Consider the following 16,824-nt stretch of genomic DNA (forward strand, 5'->3'; position numbering starts at 1 on the left):
CCTAAGGAGGTAATCTCTGACAGGGGGTCAAACTTTATGTCCCACTACATGAAAGCCATGTGGAAAACCTGTGGAGTTACCTACAAGTTCTCAACCGCATACCACCCTCAGACAAACGGGTTGGTTGAAAGGTTTAACAGAACCATGAAGAGCATGATAGGTGCTTTAGAAGAACCCCTTAAGAAAAAATGGGACCTTCTACTGCCATGCCTTCTCTTTGCTTATAGAGAAGTCCCTCAGGAGGGAGTAGGTTATTCTCCCTTTGAGCTTCTCTATGGCCATCCAGTCAGAGGTCCATTGGCCCTGATTAAGGAGGGATTGGAAGGTGCTCCTCCCCTCAAGCCAGTCAGAGTGACTGACTATGTGATAGGTCTCCGGAGGAGAATGTCACACATGATGGCAGAAGCAAGTGACAACTTGAAAGCTGGTCAAGCTCTGGTCAAACATTGGCACGACCAGAAGGCTAACATGGTTGAGTTTACTCAAGACCAGCTAGTTCTAGTTATGCTCCCAACAAGGCAGAGGGCCTTGCAAGACAAATGGATGGGACCCTTCAAGATTGTGGGAAAACTTGGAGAGGTCAACTATCTGGTGGATCTGGGCAGACCCAGGGAAGCTCCTAGAGTCTTCCACACCAACCGACTAAAAGCATACATCTCCAGACCTGATGTAGGAGCCTTGCTTCTAGCTTCAGCTGCAGAGGAAGAAGAGAGTGAATCTCTCCCTGATCTCCTCAGAGGTGTGCCTTTAGATGAAAAAGTTGAAGGAGTCAACCTCTCTTCAGACCTGACACCTGAGCAACGAGAGGAGTGCAAATCTATGTTAAATCAGTTTGCCTCCCTGTTCTCACTGTCACCAGGCTTGACCCCTTGGGGCCAGCATGAGATACTCACTGGTTACTGTCTGCCAGTCAAAAGCAGAGGGTACAGAATGTCAGAACATATCAGAACCCACATCAAAGGAGAGGTCAAGAAGATGCTTGATCTCGGGGTAATAGAGCCCTCTACTAGTCCATGGTCTAGCCCAGTTGTGTTAGTACCAAAGGCAGGATCCAAAGACTTGAGATTCTGTGTGGACTATAGAGCTCTAAATGCAGTCACCAAGACTGATGCCCACCCTTTGCCCAGGACAGATGAGTTGGTGGATAAACTTGGTGCAGCCAAGTACCTCAGCACATTTGACCTGACGTCAGGCTATTGGCAAATAGCCCTGACAGACCATGCCAAGGAGAAAACTGCATTTTCAACCCCAGTTGGCTTGTACCAGTTTAAGGTCATGCCTTTTGGACTAAAAAATGCACCTGCCACATTCCAAAGGATGGTGAACCAAGTTCTGGCTGGGATGGAAGATTTCTGCATGGCATACTTGGATGACATTGCAGTCTTCAGCCACTCCTGGGAAGAACATGTGAACCACCTAGGACATGTGTTGCAGGCTCTGGAACAGGCCCATTTGACAATCAAAGCCAGTAAGTGCCAGATTGGTCAAAGTAAAGTGGTCTACCTTGGACATGAGGTAGGAGGTGGAGAAATAAGGCCTTTGCCCAGCAAGATTGAAGCTGTGCAAAATTGGACAACACCAACTACTCAAACCCAAGTGAGAGCTTTTCTAGGCCTCACTGGATATTACAGGAATTTCATTGAGAACTATGGGACCATAGCTTCTCCACTGAATGTAATCTCCTCTCCCAAATTCCCTAAAAAGGTAAAATGGAATGAGGAGTGCAATCAGGCCTTTGAAAAACTGAAGAGAGCTCTTTGCCAAGCTCCAGTATTGAGAGCTCCTGACTACCACCAACCTTTCATTGTACAAACTGATGCTTCCAATGTAGGTATAGGTGCAGTTCTAAGCCAACTGGATGAGAAGGGTAGGGAGCACCCCATTTGCTTCATCAGTAGGAAACTGAAGGATCCTGAGACAAGGTGGGCAACTATCGAAAGAGAATGCTTTGCTATTGTGTGGGCACTGAAGAAGTTTAGGCCATACTTGTATGGTTCTACTTTTGTTATTCAGACTGACCACCAACCCTTGAGATGGTTAATGCAAATGAAAGGGGAAAATCCAAAACTATTGAGATGGTCAATCTGCCTGCAAGGGTTTGATTTCACCATTGAGCACAGGTCAGGGTGTCACCATCAAAATGCTGATGGACTCTCTAGGATGTATATCATCGACTAGAGGTATGAGGTTCATCCAGGAGTGGATTAAATCCTCCTGTCCCTTAGTCTGGGGGGGGGGCGAGTGTTAGGGAGAATTCTCTGTTTAGGCTGAATTTCCCTACCTAGTGAGTCCCCCAGCAGCTTTGCTGGATTTCTGGGGTTTCTTTTTTTTCTCCTGCCAAGAGTGAGACTCTTTTACCCTCACTCTTGGACATGTTGAAGTGTGTTTTCTTGGTTAAACCTTGCGTTGAATGGGCTATGGGGTCTTTTACTCCATAGGGCCTCATGTATTTTTGTGATGTGGGTTACACAGCACCCTCTGTGCCGTGACCCAGGGGTGTCCTAGGGACTCCCCAACATAGACTCCATACCCTGGGACTGACTACTGTCTCCCAGGGCATGTAAAGTCACCAAAGACTTTGCTAGTCTTGAATCCTGAACAGAACCAGTACAAACCATCATATTGTGGACGTACTGGCTGGGGCAATTCGATTGCCCCAGGGTCTGTTAGTCGAGGGGGCACGTCTCCGTACCCCCTGATCGAGTTTTGGCTGGTGGCAGTGGAAACTACTTTTTATATTCGACCGCGAATATTTCCCTATGGGATTTCCCATTGTTTTAGGCTAACACATTTAATTATTTATTTACGGTAGCCTTAAACATACCGCCGGTTTATATATTTATTATTATAACTCCGGTTGGGACTTTTTGCCAAAACTTGATTCAAAAATGGCGTTGGCGTTCGCCTCTGTAACTCTGACCCAAAGTGGAGCCCTTTGTTCCACTTTTGGCGGGCTTCTCCACAGAAGCCCTCCAAAGTGGTGCCACTCTGTCTGGGGTACTTAGGAGGGGTGGAGGGGGATTTAGGCACCCTGGACTGAGTTACCTTGGTAACTCAAGTCGCACTCCGTCCTGATTGGCCCAAGTGGTGAGCCGGCCGGCTCACCACTTAGCATGTTTGAGTGACAGCTAGGCTGGGTGAATGGGGGTTTGCTGCATAAAAGCAGGGCTTTGGGGACTGGAACTTCAGAAGTCGCCACAGGACCAAGAATCCGACGAGGGAAGAGCTGAGCCGACCTGCTTCGACGACACCACCCGGTGGAGCCCTGCTGAACCGTCTCACCACTTTTCCCGGCGACCGAGGAGAACTCTTAACGGAGTGGCTCCTTCCCTTGACTGGTGGGGACAACCAGTTTTCGCCTTCTTTTCGCTTCTCGAGGTATCTCGTGGCCGCCTTGCCAGTGCCAAGCACCCCGGCAACCAGAACCCCACCACTTTTACCCCAACCACGAAAGTCGGTACAACCCTTTAACCGGAGGACTCCTCGGCTGGTTTCTTCCCGGGCAGTGCAACGACCTTCTTCTTCTGCTCTTCAGCGAGAACTTCTTCTCCCCTGACCGACGTCGAGCCTTGCTGCCACTGCCTGGAACAACTGCCACCGCTGGAGGATCCTTTCCGCTTAAGGTACCGTGTTCCGCCTGGCTTCCCTTGCTACCGACTGTACGGGGTAGATTTAGCCCCCGGCTTTCGACCCTGGGAGTGCCTGGGACACCCTGGCTAAACTTTTTAAACCACTCTAAACTCTTTCTAACTCTTTGCAAGACTTTGAATCCCTAATAAAAGTGTGATCTTGGGCACATTTTCGCTCCGGCTACTCTAAGAGTGGGCCCTGCCTAGTGACTTTTGCTCACCTGTGACTTTGTGCTTCTTTGAGCCTATTGCAAGTGTTCTGGACCTTAGAGTGGTGTGTTTAACCCATAGCTGTTTCTTTTTACCCCTTTCTTGAACCTACTAGAGTGTCATCTAACGTTAAGCGCTCACCTCTGTTTTAATTATGTGGTGTTAACTTAGAGTTGTCTAGATAGGAGTAAGGGTTGAAACTGCTTTCATTATAACTGTGTTTGAAGTGTTTTTACTATATTTTGCTAGAGTGATTTCAACTTATGTGTTCTTGAAAATAAATAACTATATACTTTTGAAACCAAGCTCTGGTCAGTGTTTGCTTGTGCTATTGTGTCTGAGTACATATTGTGTATACTTTGCATACTGCCTAACTCTTCTTGAGGGAAGTCTGACTGCTCAGCCACAGCTACCAGGTAAATCTGGGTGGTGCGGACTGCTACCAAGTGGGTTTACTGCTATACCTGTAGTCTTAAATCTTTTGCAGTGTTCCCCAAGGGAACTGCACAGGTTTCTGCCTAACAGTATGTGGAACTGTCCTGGTTTGCTATGAGCTTCCAGCTGCCTAAAGTTGCTAATTTGATCTGTGTTTCTGGAGGCTATTTAGAAGTGCAGTAAGCATTGCATGTTTAGCATTGCCCCCCTGCCTAAGAAAGAATATACAATGTATGTATAATTTGGCAGCCGTAGGAAGACTTTCAAGATATGAACAATAACTGAATAGATGCATTTGCATTACAGAGTGGCCTTCTTCTAACATCTGGATTCTCGCTTTACCTTGGAAATGTCTTCCCATCTGAAATGGACTATCTACGCTGTGCAGCAGGTTCCGTAAGCACTCCTTTGATGTTTGTGTTTCTGGCACTCTTTCTGTTAATTCATTTCTTGATTTCTTTGCTGGAACTATTTTCCACCCCACATTATATTTTCCATCCTCACACTTCATTGTGATATAGAGGGACGGAGCCTTCGGTCCCGCTTTAATGGAGTTTGCCCATGTCATGTTAAGAGATGTGACCATGTAGATCAGGCGAAGTAACAGGAGTTGGAGGGACGGATGCCATTTTGTTTGTCTCTTAGCCATGTCCATGTAAAGAAAGACTTTGTGACAAGGACTGCTTACAGACCGTGTCAGGGAAGAGAGGGAGTCCGCCTCAAATATTCCCTGGTGCTCGCGCAAGTGTGTACAGACCCCGCCACTCCCCACCTTACCTATGAGGATGAAGATGAGGATGACGGCGAACACTGACGGGGGAAAGCCGCAGCAGGAAGCAGCAGTGGAAAGCCACTACACAGCAGCAGTCCGCACTTTGTCACAGCAGACAGCCAGCAGCCTAACACGGGCTACGTGAGAAAGGGGTGTGGCAAAGTCTCCAGGAATCTACACACCATTGAGAAAATGAGACCTTATTAAGATTGAAAGACCCATCAGAAGACCATATAAAAACAGGGACTCCAGTTCCTACGAAACACTTCACTTTCCTTGATAGAGATGCTTCCAGAAAAGGGTGCAGGGTTTACAAGCCCTTTTTTGAAGCCTCCCTAAGCACTCCCCTTGCCACCCCCCTTGAGCCAGGTATGTGATTGGACAGGGTGAGTATCCAATCCTGGGAAGGGGTGGTGTATTTAAGAAGGTGCATGTGATTTGTGTGGTGCGGGTTAGTTGGGTGAGGACAGGCAGTGGAGAAGGACGTTTACGAGACCAGAGTAGGCGAAAGCAGAAATCAGTGCAGAAACTATTGGTGAAAGGGGGGTCTGTGGAGTGTTAGTGTGAGAGAGAGAAGAGTGGGAGTAGGAGTGTAAGAGTAGGAGTAGGAGTAGTGGAGTGGAGTGGAGTGGAGCAGAGGTAGTGGCAGAGTTAGTAGTAGTTGGGAGTAAAGATAGAAGGTGGCGGGAGTAGTAAGAGAAGGACAGAACTGGTAGAGTGGTAGTCAGTAATAGAGGGGTGAGCAGGGCACCATATCCCCTGAGGAGGACAGTGGTAGTAGAGAGGAGATGGTGGTAGTAGCAGAGTAAAGAGAGTAGGAGAGGTAGAGCTGGAGGCACAACAGGAGGCAGTGGAGTAGAGTGAGAGGGAGGACGGAGAAGGAGGAACGGAGATATAGAACAGTTGTGGATACAAGTGGTAATAGGAATAGGAGTGAGAAAGGAAGTAAGATCGAAGGGTGGAGGTAGAAAGGCAGAGTGAGAGTTTGGAGGAACAGTGACGTGGTGGGAGGAGAGCAGTGTAAGGGACCAGTATAGCGAAGGATCAAGAGTGAGAGGGCTTGAAAGAAATTAGAGTGACGCTGGTCGAAAAAAGGCACCATTCCCCGTTTCCTGAGACTACTAAGCGGGGATAGGAGAGGGAAAGCTAGCCGTTCCCTAGGGAGTCAGGTAGCCAATGTCTTAGGGTAAACACCTGATGTTTAGAGAAGTGAAAGACAGATAGGTGTTACTGATCGTTGAGTTTCTAACAATCCGTTAGGGATGTCTGGGATTGGGAGGTGGGACCCAGGCCACCCCCAAAGGACCCAGAAATCCAATGAACCTGAGAGCACAAGCCATTCTGACAACAGTTTTTGTAATAAACACCCTTGGACTATTCTTTAAGAGTCAGCGTGATTCTTTGGGAAGGGACCCCCCTCACAACTTTTAATAATGTTGAAAAAAGGTTCATACAAATGGAAAGACAAACTAGCGTTATCCTACCAGTGTCCCCCGCAACACCCCGCTCATTATACCACACAGTATAGTGAGTGGGGTGTTGTTTTACTTACCTGCAATGCTTCCACCAAAGGTTTGAAATTTTGGTGTCCGAACCTTTGGTGGTAGCACTTTTCGGTCGTATTGTACGGTCGGACCTTTTTTTTCGGTGCAATCGTACAATACCGATATTCATATTATCCCATTTGTGTTCTATTGGGAGTTGCACAGGAACCAACCTACCCAGAATGCAGTTTGTGAGTACTGTGTAAGGCCCTCAACAGAAGCTCTCTTGCAACAGAAGATTGAATGTGGGAGGGAAAATTCAGCGGAAGGAAGGGTGGTTTGGACAGTAATTGTATATTGGCTGTCAAGAGAGTCGACATAACTGATTGTTGTGCCTTGTCCTCTCCCATGTTATAGTCCCCAGTTAAGCCCCAAAACTCAGAGAGCACCAGCAGCGAGATCCTACAAATCATATCAAAGGAATCAAAGTTAGAAAGCTTGAGAAAAGCATGCCTTCTAATTTCTTGTGTTTGAATAGAGTAGAGACTGATTTCCAGGTCTGCTGGGTGAACCGCTTAAAATTGTTGCTCTGTCCGCTACATGATGCGATGCAGAATGGCTGGCGCGTTTGGAGCTAAAAATAACCAAGGAGTCATTGCACTATTTGGTGATGTGGGTAGATACAGATCTCAAAAGGGTCAATGCTTAGACCGTCCAAGTTTAGGAAGTAGGCCCAGTGGAGTGTTCTTTACTTTTAAAACCTGAGTTTAAAAGTGAGTCACAATTCAGTGCTCTACAGTAAATGTTTAACATTTTGTTCCTGGAAAACTGTTTACAAAGTTGAGAAGCAAACCCCTTGAGTAACATTGCAGTAGCATAATTCTGTTCACCCGTTAATGGTTTTTGTATATCTTTTGCCTCATTGGACAGACAGCGATTAACTCCAAATGGGTTGGGAGTAAGCCTTTTAAATATCCTTTTTTTCTGGGAGAATTTAAGAATCTTTGAAAGACGCCCAATCTGTTCAGTTGTGGTGAGGTCGCCGGAGGCTCCTGGTACGTGGCATGGACAGCATGATTTCTATCCGAAGATTTTGCGACGTCTGCATTTTTTTAAATAAGAGTACAGCAAATTTCTTAAACTCAAAATCAGATTTTTTTATTTTCAGTAAGGACTGGATACAGAAATGGTATCCGTTTATTTATCCTGGAAGGTAAGACTAGGAAATTAAAGGAGTTCATTTGAATTGTGTTAAAAATCACCAATTACAATGCAACTTTTCTGATAGAAAGCCATGCTGTGATATTCACTCGGTGAAGATAGAGGCATGCAGTTTTAACAGGTTAATACAGCAGCTACAAATTGCTTTAGTATACTGCAACAAGGCTACTAACCTGGCTTTGTCAAGCGGGGGGATAGGAACCCCTCTTAGACGAGGTGGAAGGACCTACCAGAGGGAGATCCAAAGTCAGCTCTACCCCTGCGAGGGAACAGTGGCAGTCGAGGGAGACACCGTTTCTAATCCTTCCCTTGTTCTAGAATGCGGTGTTGCAATGTACCTGTCTCAAAATCCTTACCTCTGTTTCCAAGCACTTGTCAGGTTCTTTCCATTTTTCATAGCATCAATGGCAAATAAACCAAAGGTCTTTTCCATTTGGCAACCGAACACCATCCAGCACTACACAATATGGTCTAAAAGGGGTTCAACCAACTCGAAGAACCAGAGGACTGGCCACCCTGTACTTGCCAGCTCACCCTTCACCATGAGGAGAGCGAGCCAGCAGGGAAGCTGCTGTAGCATAACCACGAGCGGTGCAGGTAACCACTGGGAAATGCGATGTGACCCGGACCAGAAGGGAGAACAGGAGTGGCTAGAGACAGAGGCCGAATCTAACGAGTGGGAGGAAGATAAAAAGAAGCAACAGGAAGCCGGAAGTGTGGGTTACTCGGGTGAGGTCAGAAGAGGAGAAGGAGGTAGACCAAGAGACCATGAAGGTGGAGGAAGTAACAGAGCTTGGAAGCAGATTGTGGAGAAGTAGAGGTATTGATGGTTCTAAGGAAAGGTACAACAGGGGGAATGTGCGTGTTTGTGTGGTGACTGAGTAAGGAGTTCATGTAAGGAGTGAATGTGAAGTAATTGGTGCGAAGTGGAAGGAGTGTGTTTGCGTAGCTTGGAAGGAGGAGTGCAGTAGTGGGAGGAGGAGAATGGTAATGGTGGGAAGAGAGTAGTGGTGATGGAAAGAGAGTAATGGTGGTGGGAGGATAGTAATAGTGCTAAAAGAAGGATAGGAGTGGTGGAGGAGAGTAGAATTGGTAAGAGGAGGGTAGTAGTGGTAAGAGTGATAGGAAGAAAGTAGGAATGGTTAGAGGAGGGTAGTAGTGGTTGGAGGACAGTAGTAGTGGTGGTAGGCAGGGGAGTAGTGAAGTAGAATGAGAGGAGTGGTGAGATCAAAGGGTGCAAGCAAACACAAGGAGTGACACATCGGAGGGATAGAGGATTGTCAGGAGGAGTAAGAAGAGGGTTGAGGGTTGAGGGGGAGACGTCTATGTGAGTGCATTTGCATGAAGTATATTGAGTAAGTGCAAAGCACTTTCCAACTCTTTTAGAACACTAACACCAGGATACAGTAGGGATAACCAGAGAGTTCCCGAGGGTGTGTAGAGAGCATCTTTTTAGGAAGTCATCAATAGCCAAAACATAGGTAGGACTAAGCTGGGGTTGTGGATGCCTGGGTTAGGGAGTAATGGAATAGGGGGACAAGAGGGAAGGGAGGTATGCCCCTAAGGCCCCCCAAAATAACGAATTAAAACCTTTGATCTGTCCTCATGTTTTAGGGGGTTTTGTGCCACCTGTGACAATAATTATTCGTTGTTTATATTAATAGTGAAATTCCTATCAAGTTTAGATTATGCCAATATGTCTTGGTGGCTTTATTCCAATGGATGGCACTCCTTTGTGGAGTTAGGTTACACTAGATGTTGCCCAACACTCTTGCAGTGCACACCTCAGAAATGGACGCACTGTGTTGCAGATCTGCAGTTGATATTTCACATAACGGATCCTTCATATAAAGGGGAGCTGAACACAAACCATGATTCTCTTTGAACCTGACAATACCCTTGAATAATCAGTCCATGAACGCGTAGAGATGTTATGTCTGCACTGTTTCAACTTTATATCATCATAGCTCTAGGCACAATTGCAACCTATGCAAAGTGGGGTTATCCAAACACGAGTCAATTTCAATACTAGTCATTGACGGTTGGAAAATGACACTGCATCCTGGTGTCTTAAAATCATCCCTACTTGCACCATCCATTGGACCTTTTTTTCAATTTTCTAAGCCCCTGGGAGAAAATAAATTCACAGTTAACAGCTGGTAAACATCACAGCATTGAAACACTTGTGTATAGGCGCGTTACAAATGCCATATCATATCATATCATTGCGAATTGGGCCTTAACAGACAGATACGCACTAACAGAATTACCGCCTGTTTTTTCAGTCCACCAGATTATGAGTTATTACACCCATAAGGAGGTATTCCCTCCAGCCGGCATATGGAGGTATAGCCCTTGGAGAATTGGCTGTATTACCACTAATGGCGTGTTACCATCAGCGGTAACGTCTCCATTCCTGAATTAATTCATATGGGACCTCAGAGCGGGCATGTGCAAAAGCTCATAATCAATAAGAGCTTCAGCAGTTAACACCATCAGTAATGGTCATTTATCTTTGGTGGTATTAGCACTACTATACAAAACTAGTAATGCAGCCCACATTCTCACCATCAGGCAGCCACTATTTGGATAGATAGGTCATCTGGAAGGGCTGGCCCATGGCACTAGATTAGCGCTGTGTGGGTCCCCACCACCGTATCTCCCATGCCAGGGAATTAGAGGATGAAGGGAGCGGACAATAGAGATGCGGACAAGCAGCGATAGCAGAAGACCAACTCCTGTGAATCCCCATGGGGCAGTGGCCTTCAAACCTTTTGGGCCTAGGCCCCCCGGAGCAAAATGTGGGCAGACCGGGCCCCCCCCCCAAAATGCCAAATGGCGATGAACTATTGTGCGCCGTCACAGCACCCTACTCCCAGTATAGTCCCCGGGCTCCCCCACCTGCTCCCATCACAGTCGCTGGGCTCCCTTATCCCACTCTTACCCAGTCCCTGAGCTCTCCTCACCCCACCACAGACCCTGGGCGCTCCCCACCCTGCTCCCACCCCTATCCCATGGCTCCCGCCCATCCTGCTCCCACCACAGTCCCTGAGCTCCCCCATCCTGCTCCCAGCACAGTCCCAGGGCCAGTGGCGGCTGGTGATTTTTTTAAGTGGAGGGGCATAAATATTTCTACTAGATATGCCATAGCGACCGAGTATAGCGAGGGAGCCCAAACCAATCAAGGGATTTTCGGGGGGGGTTTCCCGCTGGAAATTCTTTTTAAGTAATGGGTTAAAATGATGCATTTTAGAGCATACTTAAAAAAATTGGTAAAAAGTCAAGCAGTTTGCAATTGGCGCTGGGTGGGGGCAAGGGGGCAGGCATAGATCTATGATAGATGTCCAGTAAAAAGATACCACCCCTGTCCCCTGGGCCCCACAGTGCCTAACACAATCAACATGATTATTTGTGTATGCAAGGCGCTGGGGGGCCCAGAGGGAAAGCATGGTATTTTGACTGGACATCTATGATAGATGTCCAGTAAAAACAATACTATCCGCATCCGTGTCCCCTGGGCTCTATAGCGCCTCAGAAGGAGAGCTGACCATGGACCAACACAAAGACACACACATTCATACAGCATTGACACAGCAAGCACTTTATTATTCACACAAGCTCACATCATCATACTCACATCATCACTCACAACACAAGCATACACGCATCCATACACATATTAGATAAAACATAAATCAATATAAACGTACCTTATGCTCTGGTCCTGAAGTTTCTTTCCCAGCTGTTAGGGAGAATTTTCAGTTTAGTGCTAAATTCCTCCCAGCCTAGAGACCCCAAGCTCTTTTGCTCAACTTTTGGACTTTGTACTTTCAATTCTATGTGTTTTCTGTGTTTCTTTTTGGTTTTGGAGTCAAACTCCATAGGTATCATGTTTGCATTGTGACACACAGCACCTTCAGTGCAGTGACACAGGGAAGTCTTTCAGATTTCCCAAAGGTTTAAATACCTTCTCTTGGATAAACTACTGTTTCCAAGAGTAGTGAATTGAAATTGACTTTACTTACGTTTGTAACTTTCTAGACCCAGCACACACTATCTTACAATAGGGTGCTGGAGGGGTTACCTAGTATCCCCTTTGTCTAGTTTCTCGTGTAACAATTTTATGTTAACCTTTCTACAATTAATGGCTGGTAGCAGTTGTTTACTTTTTACTACCATTGTGTGTTTTTACCGCAGGTTGGGTTTGCAGCTGCAGTAAGGCACCCATGGTTGCCCATTTTGTCAAAATGACCCCGGTCTTCTTTTTTCACCATTTCTTGCTGAAAAAGGTCCTTCTTGAGATTTACTCTGCTCACCAAACTAAGTTTGGTCACTTGATTCGAGTGAAGCCCGCCTCTGGCTCCAGTATGTCTGGCAGGCGCAGCAAATGAGGGAGGGGCCCGAAACTCCCTTTGCTTAATCCCCTTGGTTACAGTAATGCACCCTAAAGTGATTGGCCGGCTGGCTGTCTGCCAAGGACAGCCACCCTGCTGTGTGATTGACAGCTAGGCAGGAATGAATGGAAGAAACCTGCATAAAAGGAGAAACTTTTTGGCTTGGAAGGCAGAATCGCCCACTGGATCAAGGAATCCAAAGAAGAACTTGAAGAGGACGCCTGCTGCAACTCCTGGACCGTTGGTTTGCCCGGTGAAGCCCTGCTGCTGAGCTGAAGCTCCGAATTCGCCTTGACTAGAGAAGCCCTGCAAGGACAACTTCTCCCCTTGAGTTGGTGGGATCTCATTTGGACATCCTCTCGGAGCTGGCTGTACTTCCACTACTGCTTCTGCTGGAACCGAAGGGCCAGGGAGAGGAACACCGAACGGAGTGCATCACTTTTAAGTGGGACCCGAGCTTGTGGAAGATCCTCCGGACCGCAAAGTGTCGCTGAATAGAAGTTGGTCCTTTTCTGTTGCCACCCGTCCCGTTGTGTTTCAGCAGTCCCCTGAAGTCCTCCCTCTTGTCCCGAGGGAACAAAACGATCTGCAGAGCCACACAGGAACAGAAGTCAGCTGGAACCATTTCTTCTAACTAAAGGTACTGTACATTCTAAGAGAACTTACCTCTTGTTGTTGTAATATTACTTGATCTCAGTTGCGACCTGTCTTGGTTGCTTCTGCAGAGTTGCTTTCATCTTCTACCTCTCACAAGACTCCCAGCTTGAGAGCCTACTTTGATACTACTTTTTCTACAAAGACTTCTAAAACATTGTGCAAGACTTTAACTTACCTGAATGAAGTGCTTCAGCTCACCTAGACTTTTGCCCAATTGACATTGGCTGGCCTGGCTCCCTGAATGACTCTTCTCTCCTCTGCTCGTGTCTTAACTTCCCTCCAGGAAAGGGTTAATTGACTTTGCATTGGGGGGTTAAAAAGTACTTACATGCGTCAGAATATTTGTGTGATCTCTTGTTTTATTCTGAAACCTTTTTACTTTAACACTCATCTCAGTATTGCTTTAAATGTACAGTGATATATTAATGTCCACAATGTCCTAGATATTTAAGTCACCTTAGGGTGTAGGAAGTGTCTGTGTGCCATCCCAAATGGGTATTTGCTGATTTAGAGAAACTAAGAGTGTGTATTTTGGAGTGTATTTGTGTGTTACTATTATACTACCCCTTCTGAATAAGGCTTATTCAAACTGACTGTTAAATAAATTAATAATTGTTTAATCAAGAAACCTTGAGTGTAAGTGTTTATTTGGATACTTGTCACTGTGAATCTCTGTGTAACCCCCCTGTTGCTCACATTGGCCCCTCTTGAGATAAGCCTGGCTGCTCAGCCACACTACCAACCTGTGTAGTACAGACTTATACCAAAGGTTGGGTTCCTATTACCAGGAGGTCAAGGTTGTTGTAGTGCACCCAAAGGGTACTGCGCCAAATCTTGCCTAACACCAGTGCTCCAGCTCCTGCATCATGAACAGGAATCGGGAAGCAAGAGCTTCCTCTTTCCTGCACATGCATGCAGGAGCCTGCGTGTGGGTGCTGAAATGCCCCACTCCAGGCTGCTCTGTCTGTATGTGCGAGGAGGTGCAGGAGCTCCCCCTCGCACATACAGACATGCAGATATATCCCCAACCAGCATTTTCAATGCGCTATGCAAGGCTTGCGAAGCAAAACACCCCAGCCTTGCATGGCTCAGTGAGCATGTGCATCTGGGGAACTGAACTGTCAAAGGGAAACAGTGTTTCCCTGTTTTCAGTTCAGCCAGCCCAGGAGCACTCCCTCATCTGGAAAAAGCAGCTGAGGGAGTGCTCATTGTTTCACTGGGCTGGCTCCTCGGCTCCTCCATAATGCGTGAGGGGGCCACTGGGTGGAAGCCCCCTCGCCCATTATGGATGTGTCACTAGGCTCAGACTGCTGACCTTTAGGGAAATAGGGCAATGCCCAAACCAAAAATGCAAAATGCTAGAGTGGGTCAGTTTTATTGTTCAAAATGTGCCCTTTTTTGGCCAATGTGGGCCAGTTTGATGAGTTACTTCACTATGCAGCTAGTAGTTTTTTTTTTGTTTAGCAATTTTTATTAGGCTTTGTAATGGATAAATACAGGATATAATCATCAACAATTAACCATTATAATACTTGCTAACCAACAGTCCAAGATACACATTTAAGTTGAGTTAACAATTAAAAGGCATAACGTATGTATCAAGGTTACAATAAATGTAGAGATGCAGTAAAAGTTCCTTGCAAACTCTAACATCGGAATTTATTGAGGCAATATATGAGAAATATATATCTGAAAGGACTACAAAAACACAAAAGAAGAACAAAACAGACAGGACAATACAAGACACAAGAGGAGAAGGAAGAACAGACCAAAGAAATTAAAAGGACACTGCTGAGGAGGAATTAAGATATTCGATCAGTGGACTCCACTTTTGATTATATTTACGTACGTCAATTAGAGAAGTGGTGCAACCCTTTTCTATTCTGTGAATGTAGCATATATAATTGTTTTGATCACTATCTTATGCTACTTAGCAGCTAGTAATTTTGACAATTGTTGATGAATAAATATTCTTTAAATATCACAATTTGCTTTTATTTGAATAATAAACACCCCTTGGGTACTATTCAAACAGTCTGTCACTAAAGGAATGAATTGCCATTTGCAACTTTGGGACACGTTTTCATTGGTGCCCGAGACAGTTTTATGCACCAGTCCGACCCTCTGAGCCGCCCCTGCCCATTTCCTCCACTTTAATGAGGCCTGCGTCTCGCAACCACACCCAACCCCCTGGGAATGTGGGCAGCCCAGGGGGGCACACCCCAGAGTCTGAAGACCTCTGCCATATGGCCATATGACAGCCCTATAGCAAACACCCATAGATCAGTCAGCAGCCATGGGGATGCAAATCCATTGCCTTTTGATTCTAGGTCTGGCATTCCGGTTGAACTCTGAGTTCCCCATCCTTCATGCAAAGGCCAGATTCCCTTTGCAAATAGTGATCTGAGTTTCCTTTGCTTTATTTCAGTGTGTCCCTTCTGCTGTTGTCAGTTTTGCTGTAGCCAAAAACAGAATGAATGCGGTAAGTGTCTTCGCTGAGCTCACACAATGTACCTTTAACCAGATGTATAGTTACATTTTCTTCTTTTCTGAAATATATTCTGCACATTTGTTTTCAGATTCCCAGCTTTCAGATCCTGTTTGTCTCAACGTTTGCTGTTATCACAACATGTCTGGTTTGGTTTGGGTGCAAGCTTGTCCTCAATCCATCAGCTGTTAATGTGAGTGGCTACCTAATTCAGTAAAACAGGATTCCAAGCTGGCATTTCTTCCTGTTGCCATCTAATGTATTATCAACCCACTGCTGCAAGAAAGTAATACATGAAAACAGTTTCCAGATGTGCATAAACTGACCAGCATTTTCCTAACTAAATATTTAGAAATATATATATATATACATCTGTGTATGTGTGTGTCCTTTCTAATCACCCATCATTCGCACCTCTTAAGGGTCATGCTAAAGATTAAAGCCACCCCCCAGGTAGCCATTAGCCACACGTCCAGCTGTGACTGCAGTATTTTCATGTTAGGTTGATTAAATGCAAAATAAATATTCTGATTACTTCGGGAGCACGGCTATAATGGAGCTTGGGAATGGGCTATGTCCCAAGCAGGCCACTGAAAAAATAACAGGACCGAGCAGTTCTACGATAGCTCACTGTGATGCAAGGTTGGCACTGACCCAGCAGGTCCCAGGTTCTAATCCCCCAGGAACGGTTATCAGTTCCCAAAAGAGTAAACTGCTGCCAGTGCGATCCCTGATGCTGCTCAACTACTTTATTTTAAAACAAAACCATTCCGGAATCCTTTATTTTTAAAATAGAAATATCGGAATGGAGCTTAATAAAAAAAGTAGAGGAGCACTGCCCAGGTTAGTACACAGCGATTGTTTCTCCCCAAGTATACCTATCGCTAGTTGAACTGAGTTGTTAATGTAAAGGCCCTTGGGTTTAGCACACTAACCTTCATCAGGGGCTTCCTACCTTTCCCTACCCTAGTCAGTGGTTAGTCTGCTATAGGGTTAGGGAATTGTGCCTTGGCCTTGCAGATGCCCTGCTTGAGACAAGCATCTTCTATCATGCTCACACTAACCTCTCCCTCTCCTGGTCATCTACGTTTCTCCTCCTTCGACTCCCCCACCTATCCTCACTCCCCCCCACTTCCCTGTCCCTCCAACGTCTTTCACTCATTCTGGACCTCGCCTCCATCCTTTGATGTTACTGCCTACTCTCTGCTGTCACTACTCCACTACTCCTCCCTTCTCCATATTACTATTTTACTCGCTCATACCCACTACTACTCCCTCCTCACTACTACATCTGCCTCCTCACTACTACTGCCTCCTCCCCATTACTCCCTCTTCACACTACTACTCCCTCTTCCACACTACAACTCCCCGCCACATTGCTACTACTCATACCATACACTTCACAGTCACTCCTTACACTAACTCTTCTAACCTCACTTACCACATTAACACAAACACTCACACTTCAGTACTACTCACTCACCAACCAATATGTCACCTTCTCCATCAATTGTCTCCACATTCCGTCTCTTCT

The 16,824-nt window shown here is 46.0% G+C and overlaps 1 protein-coding gene across 6 annotated transcripts in view; it reads left to right on the top strand.

Moving 5' to 3' along the window:
• The window catches only part of MLC1 (modulator of VRAC current 1), a 103,855-nt gene that overhangs the window by 18,480 nt on the left and 68,551 nt on the right, over window positions 1–16,824 (top strand). For all 6 annotated transcript variants that reach the window (XM_069627864.1, XM_069627865.1, XM_069627866.1 and 3 more), the window contains exons 3-5: window positions 4,581–4,670; window positions 15,231–15,284; window positions 15,382–15,483. In XM_069627864.1, the coding sequence (XP_069483965.1) occupies window positions 4,581–4,670; window positions 15,231–15,284; window positions 15,382–15,483 (246 nt within the window). The remainder of the gene's footprint in view (window positions 1–4,580; window positions 4,671–15,230; window positions 15,285–15,381; window positions 15,484–16,824) is intronic.

Source organism: Ambystoma mexicanum, chromosome 12 (genome assembly GCF_040938575.1).
Source record: "Ambystoma mexicanum isolate Mex_15411 chromosome 12, UKY_AmexF1_1, whole genome shotgun sequence".
Taxonomy (NCBI): domain Eukaryota; kingdom Metazoa; phylum Chordata; class Amphibia; order Caudata; family Ambystomatidae; genus Ambystoma; species Ambystoma mexicanum.